Source organism: Echinops telfairi, unplaced genomic scaffold, assembly GCF_000313985.2.
Source record: "Echinops telfairi isolate 266 unplaced genomic scaffold, ASM31398v2 ScPeMD7_7458;HRSCAF=8496, whole genome shotgun sequence".
In the NCBI taxonomy this organism is placed as follows: domain Eukaryota; kingdom Metazoa; phylum Chordata; class Mammalia; order Afrosoricida; family Tenrecidae; genus Echinops; species Echinops telfairi.
Window position 1 is genome coordinate 12,950,377 of NW_022111358.1, and position 19,130 is coordinate 12,969,506.

A 19,130-nucleotide genomic window follows, 5' to 3' on the forward strand; every position below is an offset into this window, starting at 1 on the left:
ATGGAGAGAAAATGTTTTGAGAAACGATGTACAAATGCACTTTACACAATTGATGTGTGTATGGATTGGGATAACAGTTGTATGAGCCCCAAATAAAATGATTTTTTTAAAAGAAAAAACAAAAAACAAAGACTGGTATGCTTTCAGTTCTACACGAGGAGTAGAGCATGTGGTTGGCTCCCTAACCAACAGTCATTCTCACCTTCTCAGCTTGCTAGCAGAGCCCTGATTTTGCTCATTAAAAAACGTTTTATTATTAACTGGGTGAAAATTTAGTTATCCATTTTCCATCCAGTGATTCATACACATTTTATTCCATGCCACTGGCTACAATTCCTGCAATGTAACATGAATTCCACTTCTAACCTTGTAATTCTTTTCCTCCTCCTTTCCTAGCTCTATCTGTCTTCTGAATGTTGTCTTCAGACAAATGCTTCCCTTTTGAGTTCAAATGGTTGATCTATGGAGCGCTTACTATACCTTATATATTGTCTATTGTTTGGCTGAAAACTGAGGGGTGGGAGTGTACGGCAAGTTTAGTTCCAGAAACGAAGGATGACTAAGGACCATTGTCTCAAGGATTCCATTAGTCTCTATATGATCAGTCAGCCTGGTCTTCCTTATGACTGTGAATTTTCTCCCACTCTATACAGGACCTTCTAGAGTTGAACGTAGTGGCAGCCAGGCACCATCTAATTCTAGTCTAAAAGTCATGGAGGCTGAGGTTCACACATCATTAGTCCTTTGGGTTGTTTCCATGCATCATTTCTTTGCTCCAGAAGGGGAGAGGCCAATAGCTGCTCCTTAAATGGCACTGCCTACTTTTCTATACATGTCAGGAGTAAATAAAGATTAATTGAATTTTAAGTCAATCATTCCTCCTTCTAGGGGCTGATTTAGAGTTCATCCAGGTTAGTCAGTTTGGTAGTTTCTGGGAAAGGTTCCCTTGACTCTAAATAATGTTGCTTGGGAAGGGAGTCTTTCTTCGGCAGCACCTTATGGAATCTGGGTGTGATGTCTCACACAATAGCAGTAATCTTATAACCAAAGACAAAACCAGCACATAGAAACTAGAAGAGTAGAAAGATATAAGGAATTTTGTTTCTTGTTAAGCTCTATTAAATGCTCACATAGATAGCTCCAATGTTGTTTGATATATACATAGGTTTAAGACTATTATCCTAAGTGATCTATTTCTTCTATTATTAATATTACCTACATATCAAATGATAGTTTTTATCATAAATTTTGCTTTATTAGTAGTATTATCGTTTTGTGGTATGCTTTCTGCTCACAATATCTAGCTAGCTTTTAATCCTCTTACTAGTCTCAATTTTTAGAGAGGAATGAATTTAGCTAGTTAACTTGTATAATGATGGTTTCATATCTTTTGGTCTGAATTTTCATTCATCATAATTAGTTTCCTCTGGTCTATTTCCTAAAACTTTGGTTGGGTTGTTAGTCTTTTTTTTAAAAAAAATTATTGTGGAATAGAAGATCATCAGTCAGACACTAAACAGTTCACATACATTGTGTTTCCTCTTCCACTGCAATCCCTTCAACGCACATCACTCATCTTACACGTCCGTGTTTCCTGTTTCTTTTAAAAAACTCATTTTATTGGGGGGCTCATACGATTTTTTTTGCTATTCTTAAAAAAAAAAATCATTTTATTGGGTGCTCATACAACTCTCGTGTTTCCTGTGTCTGTTCCTCCTCCTTTCCTAACCCTCTGAATTCTGTCCTTGGGGAAATGTTTCCAGTCACGCTTCCCACAACCCCCACCACTAATGTTTAAGTTTCATCACACTGCCATCCTACAAAATCCTAGCATTGTGCTGAGGTACCATTTAAAAATTTATATGTAAACCACCTTTTGTTAATACTCAAAACAAAATTTCTGCCACAAAATCAATTCCAATGCATAGGGACCTTGTAGTGCAGAGCAGAGAGCTGCTCCAAAGTGTTTCTGAGATTGTAAGTCTTCATGAACTCAGACAGCCTCATCTTTCTCCTGCAGAGCAGACGGTAGGCTGGAACCTAAACCTGGTGGTTAGCAGTCAGTGCTTAGGCACTCACATTATATATTTAGAAAATTGCTATTCCCCTCATAATTTATAAAACTTTATTCAAACTGTTCACATGCATATTAATCTCTATCATCTCTTTCACTACCGCTACTTTTTAATTCTAAGTTTTTTAATGTAAAAAACAGGTTTGGAGAGAGAGGGAGGGAGGGAGGGTGGCAAAAAAACAAAACAAAAAAAAACAGGTTTGAAAATCATTAATTTTTGAGTCTGTGTATAATGCCACCAGAAATTTTAACCAAAGTTCCTAGCAACCACTTGTAAAGTATTAGGGCTGTCAGGCAATTCCTAGAGAGCAGACATCCAGAAATCTCTACAACAATGCCACTTTATAACAATGCCTTTCAGGGTATTCTTTTAAAGACTTAATAAGGAAAGACCTGTAGCACTTACAACTATAAAGTCATGACAGCCAGAAAAAGTCTATCTTTGTTAAATTTCGCTACTTCCTTAAAAACAAAATTAAGCAAGGTGATCTCTGTAAGTATCCTCATATGATCTGCTTCAGGCTAACATTTCTCCATACTGTTATTTAAAATCTAGTAACCCTGGTGGTATATGGGTTATGAGTTGGACTGTGATCCACAAGGTCAGCAGCTGGAAATCACTAGCAGGTCCTCAGGAGAAGGACTGGGCTTATAAAGAATAGTCTCAGAAATGCACAGGGACATTTTTATACTGTCCTTTGGGTCCCTATTAATTGGTATCAACTCGATGTCAGTGAATTTTTGTTCTTGTTATTTAAAAATTTCCCTTTCGAGGTTAAGGGGGAAGGTAGGGGGAAGAGGGAGGAACAATGAGCAGCGCATACCCTCCCAACCCCCAGGGGGACGAACAACAGAAATATTGGGGGAAGGGAGACAGGGATTGGTCTATGATATGAAAATAATAAAAAGTTAGAATTTATCAAGGGGTCACAAGGGTGGAAAGGGGGTAGGAAGGGAAAAAAGCCACCTAGGGTTCAAATACAAAGTAAATGATTTTAGAAAATGATGATGGCAACATATGCACAAATGTGCTTGATACAATTGATGTACAGTATAGATTGTTATAAAGAGCAGTTAAGAGCCCCCAATAAAAATATCTCCAAAAAAAATGTTTTCCCTTTCATGTAGTTTGGAAAATAATCCTTATGTTATTACAAAAATAAAATAGAATGTTATTACAAATTGTCAGTTTACAAAACGGGTGCATAAGCAAATGTGGTGAAGAAAGCTGGTGGTGCCTGGCTATCAAAAGATATGGCGTCTGGGGTCTTAAAGGCTTGAAGGTAAACAAACTGACATCTAGCAGGGAAATAACAGCCCACATGGAAGAAGCATCACCAGTGTGCTCATGAGGTCCACAGGAAGATCTTAAGTTCAAAAAACACACAATCTAATCAATATGAAGGAGATTGGATATAGAGGAGAGCCAAAGTCCACCAGGAGGCAATCGGACAGTCCCTCTCAGAAAGGCTACATGGAATGGATGATAAATCCAGGGTGTGACATGGCAGTGATGAACTACACAGCTATCCTCTAGTTCAGTGGTTCTCAACCTTCCTATTGCCACGGCCCATTAATATAGTTCCTCATGCTGTGGTGACCCCCAACCATAAAATTATTTTCGTTTCTACTTCATAACTGTAATTTTGCTACTGTTATGAATTGTAATATAAATATCTGATACGCAGGATGCATTTTCATTGTTGCAAATTGAACATAATTAAAGCACAGTGATTAATCACAAAAACAATATGTAGGGTAATTATATATTGTGAAATATTTATTTCTAACTACAAATAAATGAAATTTTGTCTTGAAGCATGGTATAGCATGGGTAACAGTCTTCACACTGGGTACTCATGAGTCGGTGGACCTGCATGTGGGTGGACTCGCCTGGAGAGGGATAAAGGAAAAGTGTCTTGGTTCCTAAGACCATCAGAAATATATGTTTTCCAATGGTCTTAGGCAACCCCTGTGAAAGGGTCATTCAACCCCCAAAGGGGTTGCGACCCACAGGTTGAAAACCGTTGGCCTAAGGCTCAAGGTTCTCTTTTAAATCCAACTGAAGTCTTTCTCCTCCATCCCCAGTTAAGGCATTCCTTTACCATTAAAAAAACCACAAAGATTATCTATTTAAGTGGTATCTGCATATAGTTGAAATAAAAAAGGGTGGGTAGGTAGTAGCAGAAAAGGGTTTAAAATAAAATAACAGCCTGCTCTTCACAAAGATAATCTCTGCTTTCTTTTCTAAAGATCTCAAGAGAACTTTTGACCTTAAATAACCATACTCACACAAGTTGTTCTATTCCAGAGAAAATGTGCAAAGAGGTTAAGAACATGCTTTCTGGTGACACAATGGTTAAACACTTGGCTGCTGGCCAAAAAGTTAGTAATTCAAACCCACCAGCTGATCTGTGGGAGAAAAATGCACACAAAGTATAGCCAATGAAACCTTATGAAGTAGTTCTACTCTGCCCTATAAGGTCATTATGAGTTGGAACCAACTCTATGAGACACAATAACTAATATATTAATAATAGTTCCTTTTTCTGGGCAATAGGTATAGGTAGTACTTAGTTTCATCCTCATACTCTCATATATTTTCTAAATTTATTTTGCAATAGATATGTAAGAGCAGAAAAGCCAAGCTATTAAAACAGAACAAGGGTAAAGGGAAACAGGCAGATTCCCACAGGGATACAAGGACTGAAAAATGGTATCAGGTTTAACTACAGAAATGCCAAGAAAGTTCTCAGACATTCACTCTAAAATATTTCAATGCCAGTCTCTTAGCAAAAACTAGCTTTGTGGTATTATATTAAAAAAACATTCTTACATTCGCAGCATCAGGTTCAAAGCCCTGAAACCAGCCCAAGAATTTCATGAGTATCTACTCAAAAAAAAAAAAAAATTCCAATTCATTTAAACACATGGCCAATGAAGCCATTAAATTTCCTTCAGTCTTAAGGAAAGTTAAATCAGAAAAATTTAATTTTTTAAAAACAATAATGGAGAGAACAAAATGATATATAATAAATATACCTATTATTGGTGACCAAGAATTTGGCAAGTACAATCATGAAAAGACAAATCTTACTGTGAATTTCCAAGCTTACAGGTACTGTTCTCTGAAATCAAGAAGCCCCCAGCCTCAAAGTGGCTGTACATCAACCGGCAGGACCTGGACCAATGCTGGGATACTGTCTGCTACCAGTTCACACCTGAGACAAGCCCATTAATAACTTCCCCATGATCAGGAGGCACTACTTCCATAACCAGCTATTCAAAAAAGCGTAGACTTCCACTTTGGTTTCTGCATTCCCAGCAAGTACACCTGTCAGCACATCTAAGATTTGACGCGCCCCGCCCCCCCATCTCAGAAGAACAGATTAGTAAGATGACCCATCACCTATAGTAAACGCAGTCTGATAGCTTCTACCTGGTGATGCACGACAAAGCTATTCCTACAGCTGGATGCCCTAACCACGCCTCTGGAACCCAGAGCCTCTGCCGTTGTGGTGGTGGGGGTGGGTGGGTGGGGCGGTGGGGGTGGGTGGGTGGCGCTCCAGGGCCCCATTCCCTGAGAACAGGGAGCCTCAGTCCCAGCTTCATGAAGCCCAAGAGGCCTGGTACCTGGGGTGGGGGTCTGTTAACTTCCATATCCAGGAAGGGCTCCTGTGAGAAGCACAGCCAGGTCTTTTGGACAGCCTCTCTGCCCCTCTCGGACCCAACTTTCAGAACAGTGTTCCCTACCCAGGCAGTGACTGGGCCAGAGCAGGGAGTCCTGTCCCCTGTCTGTCACCTCAGAGCTCCTTGGTGGAGTCTGACCATCAAACTTCACAAGAGTCTGGTGCTTGGCTCCAGTTGCCACCATCTAGTGCTTGAGACACTGCAGTGTGGAGAGAGCACCAGTCCAGTTTGTCTGTGTAGGAGCTGGAGCAACTGTATATAGTTTTCAATAAACTCTTTCTCCTTTTTAGTAAATGGAGGATAAATGATTATATGTTGAATAAATAAATAAGCTCTATGACAAAGGAAATGATATTAAAGATAATGATATCTGGTTTGTAACACATCCAAGTTAACATGTCTGTGATAGGTTAACTATATTTTGGGGATAGGAGGCAAAAGGGCAGGCTAGTAAAATGGTGCTATATGAATACCATTAGACTCAAATGCTGGAGCAGACTTATTGTAGTTGGAGTCTGCTCCAATTCTTGGTAACCGGTGTATAATAAATCAAACTGCTGCCGAGTCCTGAGCCATCTTCACCATCCTCGCTAGGTTTGTGCCTATTGCTGAGGCGATTGTGTCCATTCTTATCGAGACTCCCCCCTCGTGTCTGTTGGGCCTCCACTAGCAACTGGTCTTTACTGCTAACAGCTCCAAAGTAAGCAAGAAGTTCTGCTATCCTCGACTGTTAAGGAGCATTCTGGCTATATTTCTTCCAGGAGGTATTTGTTAGTTCTTCTGGCAGTCCATGGTATATTCAAAATTCTTTTCCATCACCTTTACAATTCAAATGCATCAACAGTTCTGTCTTCTTTTATTATCACTGTCCATTTTTCCATATACGTATGACATGATTGCTCGGGTCAGGCACGTTTTAGACATCAAAGTGGCAACTTGGCTCAGTAGTACTTTAAAGGACTCTTTGGTAGCAGATTTTCCCAATGTGCTATGTCATTTGGGTTACTGACTGCTGCTTCTGTGGATACTTAGAAGAATCCAAACTATAAAACCCAAGTACTATTACAGCATATAGTTGTAGGATATGTTCCAACTCACCTCACACAGCATTCGACTGCACGAAACCAATGAAGCATCTCATCATGTATGGTACACAACTGATAGCAGGAGAGAAAAACTTTCTCAGCATCACTGTACCAGCCTGCATCTGAAAGGAAGCCACCTGAAGAAAACGAGACATCATTAACTTCCCGTAAATCAATATACCACTTGAAATGATAGGCATAGTTACAGTGTATATTACCTAAATTTGAGAAATACTATTAAAATCTTAGCTCAAAGCTATATTCCAACAACTCTAAACTTTCATCTTTACGGGTACTCAAATTCTCCACCTTTCTTCATCCAATCCCAAAGAAGATAAAGGAATCTAATTAAACATAATCATATGATCTTGTTAGTATAGCAGCACAACAGTGAATTTATAGATGAGTGATATTTACTCATCTCATATTTTAACAAGAAATTTAACTGCTGTCCTCCAACAGTGCCAGAGACATAATTTCCTCAGAATATTGTCCTTCTTTTTTGAGGAATGAGGATCTTAACTCCTAATAATGGCTAAAATTTCATGCATTTTTACTACATTGTACATGCCGTGCATGTGGCAACTACTCCACACAAATTAATCACCTCATTTAACTTTCACAACACACATTCAACTTAAGGAATACATGTACTGAATAGATTAAGACTTGAGGCACAGAGAAACTAAAGCTTACTAGCTAGTACGTGGTCAAATGTGAATCCATACACTCTGACCTCAGAGCATAACCCCGTAATACTATGTTATCAATTATGAAGGACATTTTCAGGATGAGCTACTATAAGCAGCAAGTATTACATTGGGTTTCTTAAATTCTAAAATACATTTTTACTATTTAAATATTTCTGAAGTTATACAATATCCTTAAATTGATGGTGTCTTACAATGATAATAGCATTTTTTGTCTTTCCTGGTAACACCAAAAAATACGGTGTATCTTACAATATATATGTCTGAGTCTGTAACAATGTTACATGATGTTCAGATATAAATTTTGCTTAATTAGTTATATGTAATCAAATGAATATTATTTTGTCAAGGAAAGAACTGTGCTTTAGAATATTTGAGGATCCTCACCTAGTAACTGAGATTATGATACATATTTACAATATATTCTAACTCATTCGATCCTAATGCATTTTGTGCTGTTATTAGGCCCTTAGCGCTCAGCTTCAAATCCACCCTTTTAAATGGTTTTATGATACCATAACTAGAATTCTGAAAACCCCGTTTCTAACATCTGCTGCTGGATTTTGCCAATAAGTGCCAATAAAAGTTATTTTCAAAGGTGGAGAAGGGCACTATTCCCTATTGTCTTCCCTTTTCTGTCAGCATGGCCCTCTTAACAGAAATATCCTTTTTAAAAAAAAATCATTTTATTAGGGGTACATACAACTCATCACAATCCATACATACATCAATTGTATAAAGCACATTTGTACATCCATTGCCCTCATCATTCTCAGAACATATGCTCTCCACTTAAGCCCCTGGCATCAGGTCCTCATTTTCAGAAGTATCCTAAGTTAATGCTTCCTTAAGGAATCCTAGTGGTGCTGTGGGTAAAGTTTTGGGATGACTAACTGCAAGGTTGGTAGTTCAAACCCACCAAACGCTCTTCTCAAGAGCGAGATGAGGATGGTTTAAAGCAGTGGTTCTCAACCTGTGGGTCGCGACCCCTTGGGGAGGGGGGTTGAACGACCCTTTCATAGGGGTCACCTAAAACTATCAGAAAACAAAATTTCCTTTATTTGTAATTAGAAATAAATATTTCACAATATATAATTACATATTGTTTCTGTGATTAATGACTGCTTTAATTATGTTCAATTTGTAACTAAGAAAATACATCCTGCTTATCAGATATTTACATTACAATTCATAACATAGCAAAATTAGTTATGAAGAAACAATAAAAATAATTTTATGGTTGGGGTCACCACAACAGGAGGAAACAGTTCCTCATTGAAGGGTCGCGGCGTGAGGAAGACTGCGAACCACTGCTCTACAGCCTTGGAAACCCCATGGGGCCACTACGAATGGAAATAAAGCTGATGGCTGTGGGTTGGCTTGGCTTTAGGGGTAACGATTCTTTACCCTGACAATAACAACTCATTGCAGTTAGATTTTCTACCACACTCAGAACCAGTCACGTGTACTCCGAGAGGTTCAGGCTGCAGATTCATGGAACACTTTTTAGAATTCTGGAGACACCAATAGCAGCATGTCCTCAAGCTTCTACACTGTAATAATCCAAATACATTTTTGGTTCCCCAAGCCCTAGAGGTGAATGTTAACACATTAATTCTTCTGTCAGTTAAGTCCATGATACCCATTATTTTTCCTTTCTGTCTTAGTTCTTTAATACCTGGTTAAACATCTTTATATATAGACAGACCTCAGGATACAAAGAAACAGATTCCTGCATCTTCCAAGACTTTGTAGGTCAGTCACAGCAGGTGCATATGATTCTTATCTAGCTTTATTTTAGTGCAAGGCCTGAAGCCTCTTCAATGATTTACAAGCTGCATGTGTGCTGCTTGTTAAAATCATTTCAACGTGAGGTCAAATTTATATAACACGCAAGTAGAGCTTTAAAACAGCACTGCCCTACTCAAAAATGGTGGCCCAGAGCACCACATGGAATATGTGGCTTTCCAGCGTCTTGCCAATAATCCAGTCTCATATATCAAGCTCTTGAAAGGGCTCAATACATCTCTTCCAAATCTCTCACCCCCTGGGTTTCAACATGGAATTTTCCTCATTCTGGTTGCCATGGTAAATCAGTTAACTATCATTCTGGTATGTTTATGGTTTGTGCTTTGTATACCATGAGAGAACAAAATGGTTCTGGAAGTTAACCATACGTCAGATGTTCATAATATAGGGGCTGCTTATATTAAATGTTATCTCTACAACATGAATAAATCTTGAAATTATTACGCTAAGTAAAAGCTGCCAATCACAAAGACCATATGTTACATGATTCCACGGTTATGTAATGTACCTAACAGACAAATCTACAGATACAGGAAGCAGTGTAGATGGGGAGAGAAGGTTAAGAAAAATGCAGTGAGTGTGCAGTGAGTTAACGAGTATGGGTTTTCTTTTTGAAATGATGGCAAGGCTCTAAAATTGGCTGTGGTGATGGCTGCACTATTCTGAGGATATTAAAAACACTAGAATTGAGTATTCTTAAAAGATGCATTATAAATCTGTAAACTACCTCAATAAATGTGTTATTAAAATAATTATTTCTATTTGTCACATACCTCTGGTACAAGGTTTTTTTTCTTTCACTATTATGTTAATTTTAAGATAACACTATAATTTTAGAATATAAAATAAAACAGTTTGGGTAAATTTGGGTAATAAATTCTTAATTTATTGAGTTTCTTAGGGTTATGATGGAAGTTGGAAGAAATGGATAGCTAATAATAAGCACGAAAATGTTCTACAGTTGACTAAATTTTACAACTCTGTAATATATTCACACCATTGAATTGTGTGGTATATTAATTATATGTCAACAAAAATGTTTTATTTTGAAAGCATTTATGCGCCAATCACTAATTCCAAATATGCTCATTTCTATGGGACAGAATTTTTATGACTGATAGTGTTCTTGCCTTTCCTCTTCTTTAATACTAAATTCTCCCAGATTCTTGTTTGTCCTCATTAATATCCATCAGATCACACAAACTATTATTAAAGACAATTCTTTGTTGCAATTTACATTCTGTGGGGATTATCAAAGGATAAGTGCTGAGGAGTCTTTTCAGAAGAGGGTTCTGAAGTTCTTCTTGACTAACTGTCAGTCATTACTTCCTAGAACTGTTCTAAGGTTAAAGGAAATGATGACAAAAACTGGTTGAAACAAGATGCAGTATGAGTGAGTGTGAGTACATGTGTACGAAAGAGAAAACATGCACATAACACAGAAGTTAAAAGAACAAGTTGGTCTGTGGTGATGGAACAAATTTGTATCCTGATGACAAGTACTGCTGTAGTTGGTGCTACTGAGCTATTCCTCCACGCACAACAGAATCAAACAGTGCCTGGTGTTGCACCACCCGGCATTGTCTGAGCCCACTGTTGCAGACACTGTTTGAGGGCCCTCCTCTTTTTTTGCTGACCCTCTACTTTACCAGAACACTATCCTTTGCCATGTACTGGTCCCTGACAACAAGGTCAGAGGATGTTGAGAGGAAGTCTTGCCATCGTTGTTTTCAAGGAGCACTCTGGCCGTACCTCCTCCCAAACAGACATGCTTATCCTCTGGCAGTCCACTCTACTGTCAATATTCCTGGACAACACCATAATTCAGTTCTTCTCGGGTCCCCCTATCAATACATGACTGCAATTGCTTTGGAATCATCTTCATTTTATTTGCATCTAATAGTAATGACACTATTAAATAATTTCATTTTGTTGGGTCACCTTTCTTTGGAATGGGCACAAATAAGGACTTTGTCAGTCGGGTGGCTAGGTTTTCAAAATTTCTTGGCAAAATGAGTACTTCCAATGCTGCAACTGTTTGTTGAAACATTTTTAATGGCATTTAGTTAATTCCAGGACTCTTGCTTTTCACCTGACTTGACTGCACTTTGAGTTCTTTCTTCTGTACCGTAAGCTCTTGATCATATGCTACCTCTTGAAGTGGTTGAATAGCCACCAATTATTTCTGATAGTGACTACGTGTATTCCTTTGATCTCCTTTTGATGCTTCTTCCATCGTTCAATATTTTGCCCATAGAAGCCTTCAATATTGTAATTCAATCCTTGCATTTTTCTTCGCCTTTAGAAATGCTGACAATGTTACTACTCTCTGGTTTTCTAACTCCAGGTCTTTGCATGTGTCACTATAATACTTTTGTCTCCTTAAAATGCCCTTTGAAAATTTCTGCTCAGTTCTTTTATTTGAAATTCATTTCTTCCATTCACTTTTATTCATCTACATTTGTGAACACTTGAGTGTCTCTTCTGACACCCTTTTGCTCTTTTCTTTCTTCCTTGTCTTTGAGATGGATTTTTGCTTTCTTTACGATGGTGTTCTTGATGTCATTCTCTAATTACTGTGGCCAAAAGTCAGCAGTGTTCAATGTGTCAAGCCTATTCTTGAGGTAGTCTTCATATAGGATATTGAGTTAAGTTTATTGTGCCAACTTGGCCGGTAAACACATGTGGGATTAACTGAAGGGCGGAGGGATAAGTGGCTCGGTGAGCCTCGCCTTTCTAGTTCTCAGGTCTCTTGCTTTGTGATGGTGCAGGTGCCTTAGCAGTTCCCTGCTTCAACTGACAAGGCTGACTTCCTGCAAGACATCCCCCCAAGGAGAAGTCACATGCCAGTGCTGAGATGCTTACATGTTCATGAATTCGGCTTTCCTCCTGCAGTTGGCGTCATTGCGTCTGATTTGCGAGATGGAGGACTTTGTGGGTTGGTGTTGGACATATGGGTTAATGGGTTAATATTGGACTTGGCTTGGGCAGCACTGGGATGGGATGTTTTCTTGATGCACACTTAACCCTTATATAAAACTCTCTCTTATACATGAGTTTCTGTGGATTTGTTTCACTGAAGTACCCAGACTAACACAGATAGGACACACTTAAGGTCGTAGTTTGGCTCTTGTGTATTTGTTTTCATTTTCTTAAGCTTCAATCTGAATTTGCATACAAGCAATTGACAGTCAGCCCCTGGCCTTATTTTGGCTGATATTGAGCTACTACAGTGTCTCTTTCCACTGATATAGTAAAAAAAATTTTATTACATTTAATATATATATATATATATATATATGATGCTATATATTTAATATAAATAACATCACTTCTATTTCAAACACATCAAGTAAAAGTGTACAATTGCTACAACAATCAGTTTCCAACCATTCCTATTCTACATAGAGTCTGTGACATTGTCTCCTTTACCTCACCATTACCAAGGTACCCCCGTCAACCCAAACACCTTATTCAACTTGCTGTCCCTGTAGGTTCATCAATCCTGGGTTTCATATAAGATATAAGCAATTTGATTCCTATGTATTCCACCTGGAAAGGTGTATAGTAGCAGCTATGTTGTTAAAGCAATATGTTTATGTTGGAATATACAAGTTATAAGTCTTGCAAAATTCTATCACATGCTTTCCAACTCCGTATTTTCCAACGACTGGTTGGTCCTCTGTTCCCAATTTTCACATTTCAAGAAGAAGAAATTATTAATGCATCATGGTTATATATTTGATCGATTCCACACTCTAGCAGTTGGTACAATTCTTCAGTTTTTTCACATTTCGATTAGTAATTGGCACATAAATATAATAGTTGCTGTAGCTGGTATTCGTTGTAGGCATATGGATATTATCTTATCAAATACATACTGTAAAATAAATCTTTTAATGATTCTATACTATAACTCCTCATCATTCCCAGCATAGTAAACCATGACTGGCCAACTAATTAAAATGAGCAATACCAGTCCGTTTCCGGTTACTAATGACTAGCCAAATTCATCTTTATGCATTCCATTTTCTTTTTGAAGACATCTATTACTCCTGGTGATGCTATGGGTGAGGTTTTGGGCTAACTGCAAGGTAGGCAATTCAAACCCACAAACCAATTTCTTCCTATTTTGAGTTATTGCTGATAGCAAATGAAGGTCAAAAAGCTTTGCTCCACTCACATCACTAAAGTCAACTCTACTTCGGCAGGCTCTCCCCAGTCCTATTTTGAGTGCCTTCTAAACTAAGGTGCTAATTTTACGGCAATGTATCAGACACTGTTCCACTGCTGCTCTTAAGATTTTTCAGTGCTAATCCTTCAAAAATAAGACTGACTTTTCCTTCTTTCTAATCTGTCTTAGTCAGAAGTGCCTTAAGGTGGCCCTGCTGGAATTTGAAATGCCAGTGGCATAACTTCCAGCATCAAAGCAACACATAAGCCACCACAGTATGACAAACTGACAGATGAGTGGAGGCCTGATAACAGTGGTGATTATAAAATTTTTTACACAGAATTCATAGGAACCCACATATAAATGTATGCAAAAAATGGTGGAAACTAAAAATGGTCTGAAATCCAGTCTAATTAACAGTACTGTTCCAATGTTAATTTCTTGGTTTTGATACTGTCCAAGTTATATGTTACCATTGAATAAGATGGAGAAATGGTTTAAGGGAATTTATGTGCTGTTTTTGCACGTTCCTGTGACTGCAATAATTTCAAAAGAAAAAAAGTTTATGAAAAAAGTAGCATTACAAGGTCAGTGGTTCAAACCCACCAGGTGCTTGTCAGGAGAAAGATGGGACTGTCTACTCCCTAGGAATTTACCCTGGTGGCAGTAGATTTTGTTAAAAAAGGAGAACAGACAATAAATAAAACTGCAGATAAGAAGAGGTAATATAAAGAAAAATAAAGCAAAATAAGGGTGTTTGTGGGTACAATTTTAGTTTAACTGGTCAAGAAAATACTGTTTAAGGAGGTGACAGGCAAGCAAAGATTTGAATGAAATGGAGTGTGGTAAACTGAGGGACTGGATGAGATTGTAATGCAGCTAAACCGTCTATGCTCTTAATTACGGTTCTGGAAAGCCAACTCTGGTGGGGGAAGACACTCATGGTTATGAGATATAAATAAATCTTTTCTTTTTTTTTTGATATAAATAATTCTTAATACACATTCTCACGAAGAAAGCTGATGGTGCCCGGCTATCAAAAGATATAGCGTCTGGGGTCTTAAAGGCTTGAAGGTAAACAAGCGGCCATCTAGCTCAGAAGCAACAAAGCCCACATGGAAGAAGCACAGCAGCTGGTGAGATCACGAGGTGTCAATGGGATCAGGTATCAGGCAGCATCAGAACAAAAATATTACCATAGTGAATGAGGGGGGGAATGCGGAGTGGAGACCCAAAGCCCATTTGTAGGCAACTGGACATCCTTTTACAGAAGAGTATCGGGGAGAAGAGCCAGTCAGGGTGCGATGTAGCAACGATGAAAAATACAACTTTCCTCTAGTTCCTAAATGCTTCCTCCTCCCATACCCACCCCCTATCATGATCCAAATTCTACCTTGCAAGTCTGGCTAGACCAGAAGATGTACACTGGAACAGATAGGAACTGGAAACACAGGGAATCCAGGGCAGATGATCCCTTCAGGACCAGTGGTGTGAGTGGCAATACTGGGAGGGTAGAGGGAGAGTGGGTTGGAAAGAGGGAACCGATTACAAGGATCTATATGTGATCTCTTCCCTGGGGGACAGACAACAGAAAAGTGGGTGAAGGGAGACATCAGACAGGGCAAGATATGACAAAATAATAATGTATAAATTATCAAGGGTTCATGAGGGAGGGGGGAAAATGAGGAGCTGATGCCAGGGGTTTAAGTGGAGAGCAAAATGTTTTGAGAAAGATGAGGGCAATGAATGTACAAATGTGCTTTACACAACGGATGTATGTATGGATTGTGGTAAGAGCTGTATGAGCCCCTAATAAAACAATTTTTAAAAAAGACCCTAAAAAATAAAAAACACATTCTCATGACTGAACACAGTTACTCCAATAACCCCCCACATAAAGGAACTCTCATAAAGGAGCTACTCTAAAAGATATTTCATGCCTGCATCTTGCTCTTCACTATGCCTTAAAGTTATCTGTAGATAAGAGCAATCAAGTTCTATAGCCTGACCCGCTTAAAATGTAGCAAGCCCTCTTCTGAAGTCTCTTGCCGTTATAGATCATATATTGCTCCCCTGGGGAGGACTCGGGGTTTCCGAGGCCAACTAGCACTAGGTCAAGATGATGACTCACTTCACTGCATGTTTATTATGTTACCCATCAACTAAGTGATATGTTTGCTATTTGACACATATGCCTTTTGAAAGATCTGTAAGCCCCATTTTATATACCCAATGGAAAATATATTCACTTTCTTGGTCCTGACACAGGGACAAGGAGCCCCTGTGCAAAAAGAAAAAAGTACAATAACTTTACCAGATAATTATCAATACATGTTAATGTTCAATAACACATCTTATTCAATTAAATCAATTTCATCTGTTTTTTTCTGATAACCCACTTATACCACCTTTGGATAGTCCTGAGTCTTCTATCATCAGATTTATTCGGAGTCTTCTCACAGGACAAAGCATACTTTTGTGTTAGTATTACTTACCTAAAACAAATCCAACCTGAATGGCTTTTTCTTTTACAGCAGCATCTGATTCTGCTATATAAGAGCATCGTCTACTGAACGAGTAGGCCAAGACTGAAGCAACTTTTACACCATGATCCATCAAAGCCTGGAAACAATGATGAAGCAAATGTCTGAAAGAGAATAAAAACCATTATTTTAAAAATAGAACACTTTTTTGTTCTTTTACAAAGAGCTAGCTTGCTTTTTAAAAAGTAGTAAACTCCAAACAAACCCAATGCCACTAAGTCAACTCCGACGCATAGTGACCCTCTGTAAGGTTTTCGAAGTTAGTAAATCTTTACGGGTACAAATAACTCCATATTCTTCCCTGGTGGGTTTGAACTGCCAACTTTACAGTCATTCCATACTTACTAGGCAGCGTCACCTAATAGCTCCACTGACTTCCAGAATGGATTAAGACTGAAAATCATTCTGCCTTATGAATTATGAGGTCACAAGAAATTACAATTTAGTCAACTATGGATCACTAAGAGTCCATGATATTTAATTTGATGGCAATAAACCAACAAATGGAGAAAAGGTGAAGTTAACTTTTAATTTCATAAGCAACACTTCATTTTCTACATTTTAATTTCTAAAAGTTTTGACATATAATTCACATATCATACAATTCAATATATACAAGGTCAACTAAAAAGAGTTGTCCACATAGTTGTTGATATTAGCTTCCAAAATCAAATTAAAAGCTAAATAACTAATTCTAAAATGAGCAATATACTTCCCAACATGATCACTGAAGTCAAAATGGGTGCATAAGCAAATGTGGTGAAGAAAGCTGATGGTGCCCAGTTATTAGAAGATACAGCATCTGGGTCTTAAAGGTTTGAAGTTAAACAAGCGGCCATCTGGCAGGGAAGCAACAAAGCCCACATGGAAGCACACCAGCCTGTGTGGATCATGAGGTGTCAACAGGAGCAGGTATCAGGCATCAGAAGACCAAAAACAATCATATTGATGGGAATAGGCAAGGGGTTAGGGGGGGTGGGCGTCGGTGTCGAGACCCAAGCCCACATGTAGGAAATTGGACATCCCCTCACAGAAGTGTCATCACAAGGAAGAGACAAACCAATCAGGATACAATATAGCACCGATAAAACACACTTTCCTCTAGTTCAGCAGTTCTCAACCTGTGGGTCTCGACCCCTTTGGGGGTTTCACAAGGGTCGCCTAATCCTGCATAACAGATATTTATATTACAGTTCATCACAGAAGCAAAATTACAGTTGTGAGGAAGCAACAAAAATAATTTTAAGTTTGGGGGGTCACCACAACATGAGGAACTGTATTAAAGGGTTGCAGCATTAAGAAGGTTGAGAACCACTGCTCCAGTTCTTTAATGCTTCCTCCCCCACCACTGCCATGGCTCCAATTCTACCTTACAAATCCACTAGACTGGAGCATGTATACTGGTACAGGTAAAAGGTCTCAACACATGGAATCCATGACAGATAAACCCCTCAGGAACAATATTGGGAGTATTGATACCATGAGGTAGGGGGAATGTGGGAGGAGAAAGGGGGAACGGATTGTAATGATTGATGCATTACACCCCCCACCCCCACACAAACAACAGAAATGTGGGTGAAAGGAGACAGTGGATAGTGTAAGATATGTAAATAAAAATAATTTATAATTTATCAAGGGTCCAGGAGGGTGGGAAGGGAAAAAAGACCTGATATAAAGGGCTCAAGTAGAAAGAAAATGTTTTGAAAATGATGATGGCAACATATGTACAAATGTACATGATACAACTGATATATGGATTGTTAAAAGAACTGTAAGAGCCTCCAACAAAATGATTTATTTAAAAAAACTTTTTAAAGGGCAGGGGATTTGAATAAGCTATTTCTCCAAAGAAGAAATAGATATGAGTAAGTACATGAGATACTCAACATCACTAATCATTCTTGTGGTTCTATGTCCGAGTCTACTTCTACACAAACCAACCCCATATAGCAGAGGGGAGTTGCCCATAGGTTGTCTAGATCAGGCGTCCTCAAACTACAGCCCGCGGGCCACATGCGGCCCACAGAGGACATTTATCCAGCCCGCCAGGTGTTTTTGTCCTGTTTTGTTTTTCACTTCAACATAAGATATGTGCAGTGTGCACTGGAATTTGTTCATAGTTTTTTTAACTATAGTCTGGCCCTCCAACGGGTTTGAAGGACAGTGTACTGGCCCCTGTTTAAAAAGTTTGAGGACCCCTGGTCTAGAATGTAACTTAAAACTCCTTTCATTAGATGCCCAGAGCCTCTGAATGGGTTTGAACAATCAACCTTTGGGTTATCAGCCAAGTGCTCAACTATGTATAACCAGTGCTCCTTTTCATTAGTCATTAGGGGATGCAAATCAAAATCACACTGAGATAACACTTTACAGCCACTGCACGACAATAACAATAATAAAATTAAAAATAACAAATATTAGCAAAGATGTAAAAAAACTGGAATCCTCATACAATAGTAATGTAAAATGCTTCAGCTGCTGTGAAGTTTGGCAGTTCCACAAAACGTTAAATACTTAAAGAAAAATTAAGAGGTAAACTTTGAAGGCCTAATTCATGCATACATAAACCATAAAACATATACTCAAACTGCATAAGCAATCTCTAAAATTTATAGAAAACTTCAACACCTCAACAACAAAAAGACAATCCAATTAAAAATGGCAGAGGGCTTGGACACTCCACACCAATAAAGAGTTAACCAACACATGAAGAAATGCTCTGATCATTAATCATTTGAGATGCACATCAAAATAACACTGAGATATCATCTTCCTCCAGTAAAGAAAGAAAGGAAGAAAGAAAGAAAGAAAACAATAGAGGATGGAAAGGGTGTGGAGCAATTGGAACGTTCATACACCACTGGCAGGACTATAAAATGCTGCAACCTTTGTGGAAAGTTTGGCGCTTCCTTAAAAAGTTAGAGATAGAAATACCACATGATCCAACAATCCCATAATTAGCTATATATCCAAGAGAAATAGGAGCTATCATAGAAATAGATATATGCATACCTATGTTCATCCCAACCTCATTCATAAGAGCAG

The 19,130-nt window shown here is 38.4% G+C and overlaps 1 protein-coding gene across 1 annotated transcript in view; it reads right to left on the minus strand.

The window, feature by feature from the left end:
• The window catches only part of APPBP2 (amyloid beta precursor protein binding protein 2), a 68,213-nt gene that overhangs the window by 27,910 nt on the left and 21,173 nt on the right, over window positions 1–19,130 (minus strand). Inside the window, exons 3-4 of the mRNA XM_004706989.3 lie at window positions 16,038–16,189; window positions 6,863–6,986 (exon numbers count right to left, since the gene is read on the minus strand). Coding sequence (XP_004707046.1) covers window positions 6,863–6,986; window positions 16,038–16,189 — 276 coding nt within the window. The remainder of the gene's footprint in view (window positions 1–6,862; window positions 6,987–16,037; window positions 16,190–19,130) is intronic.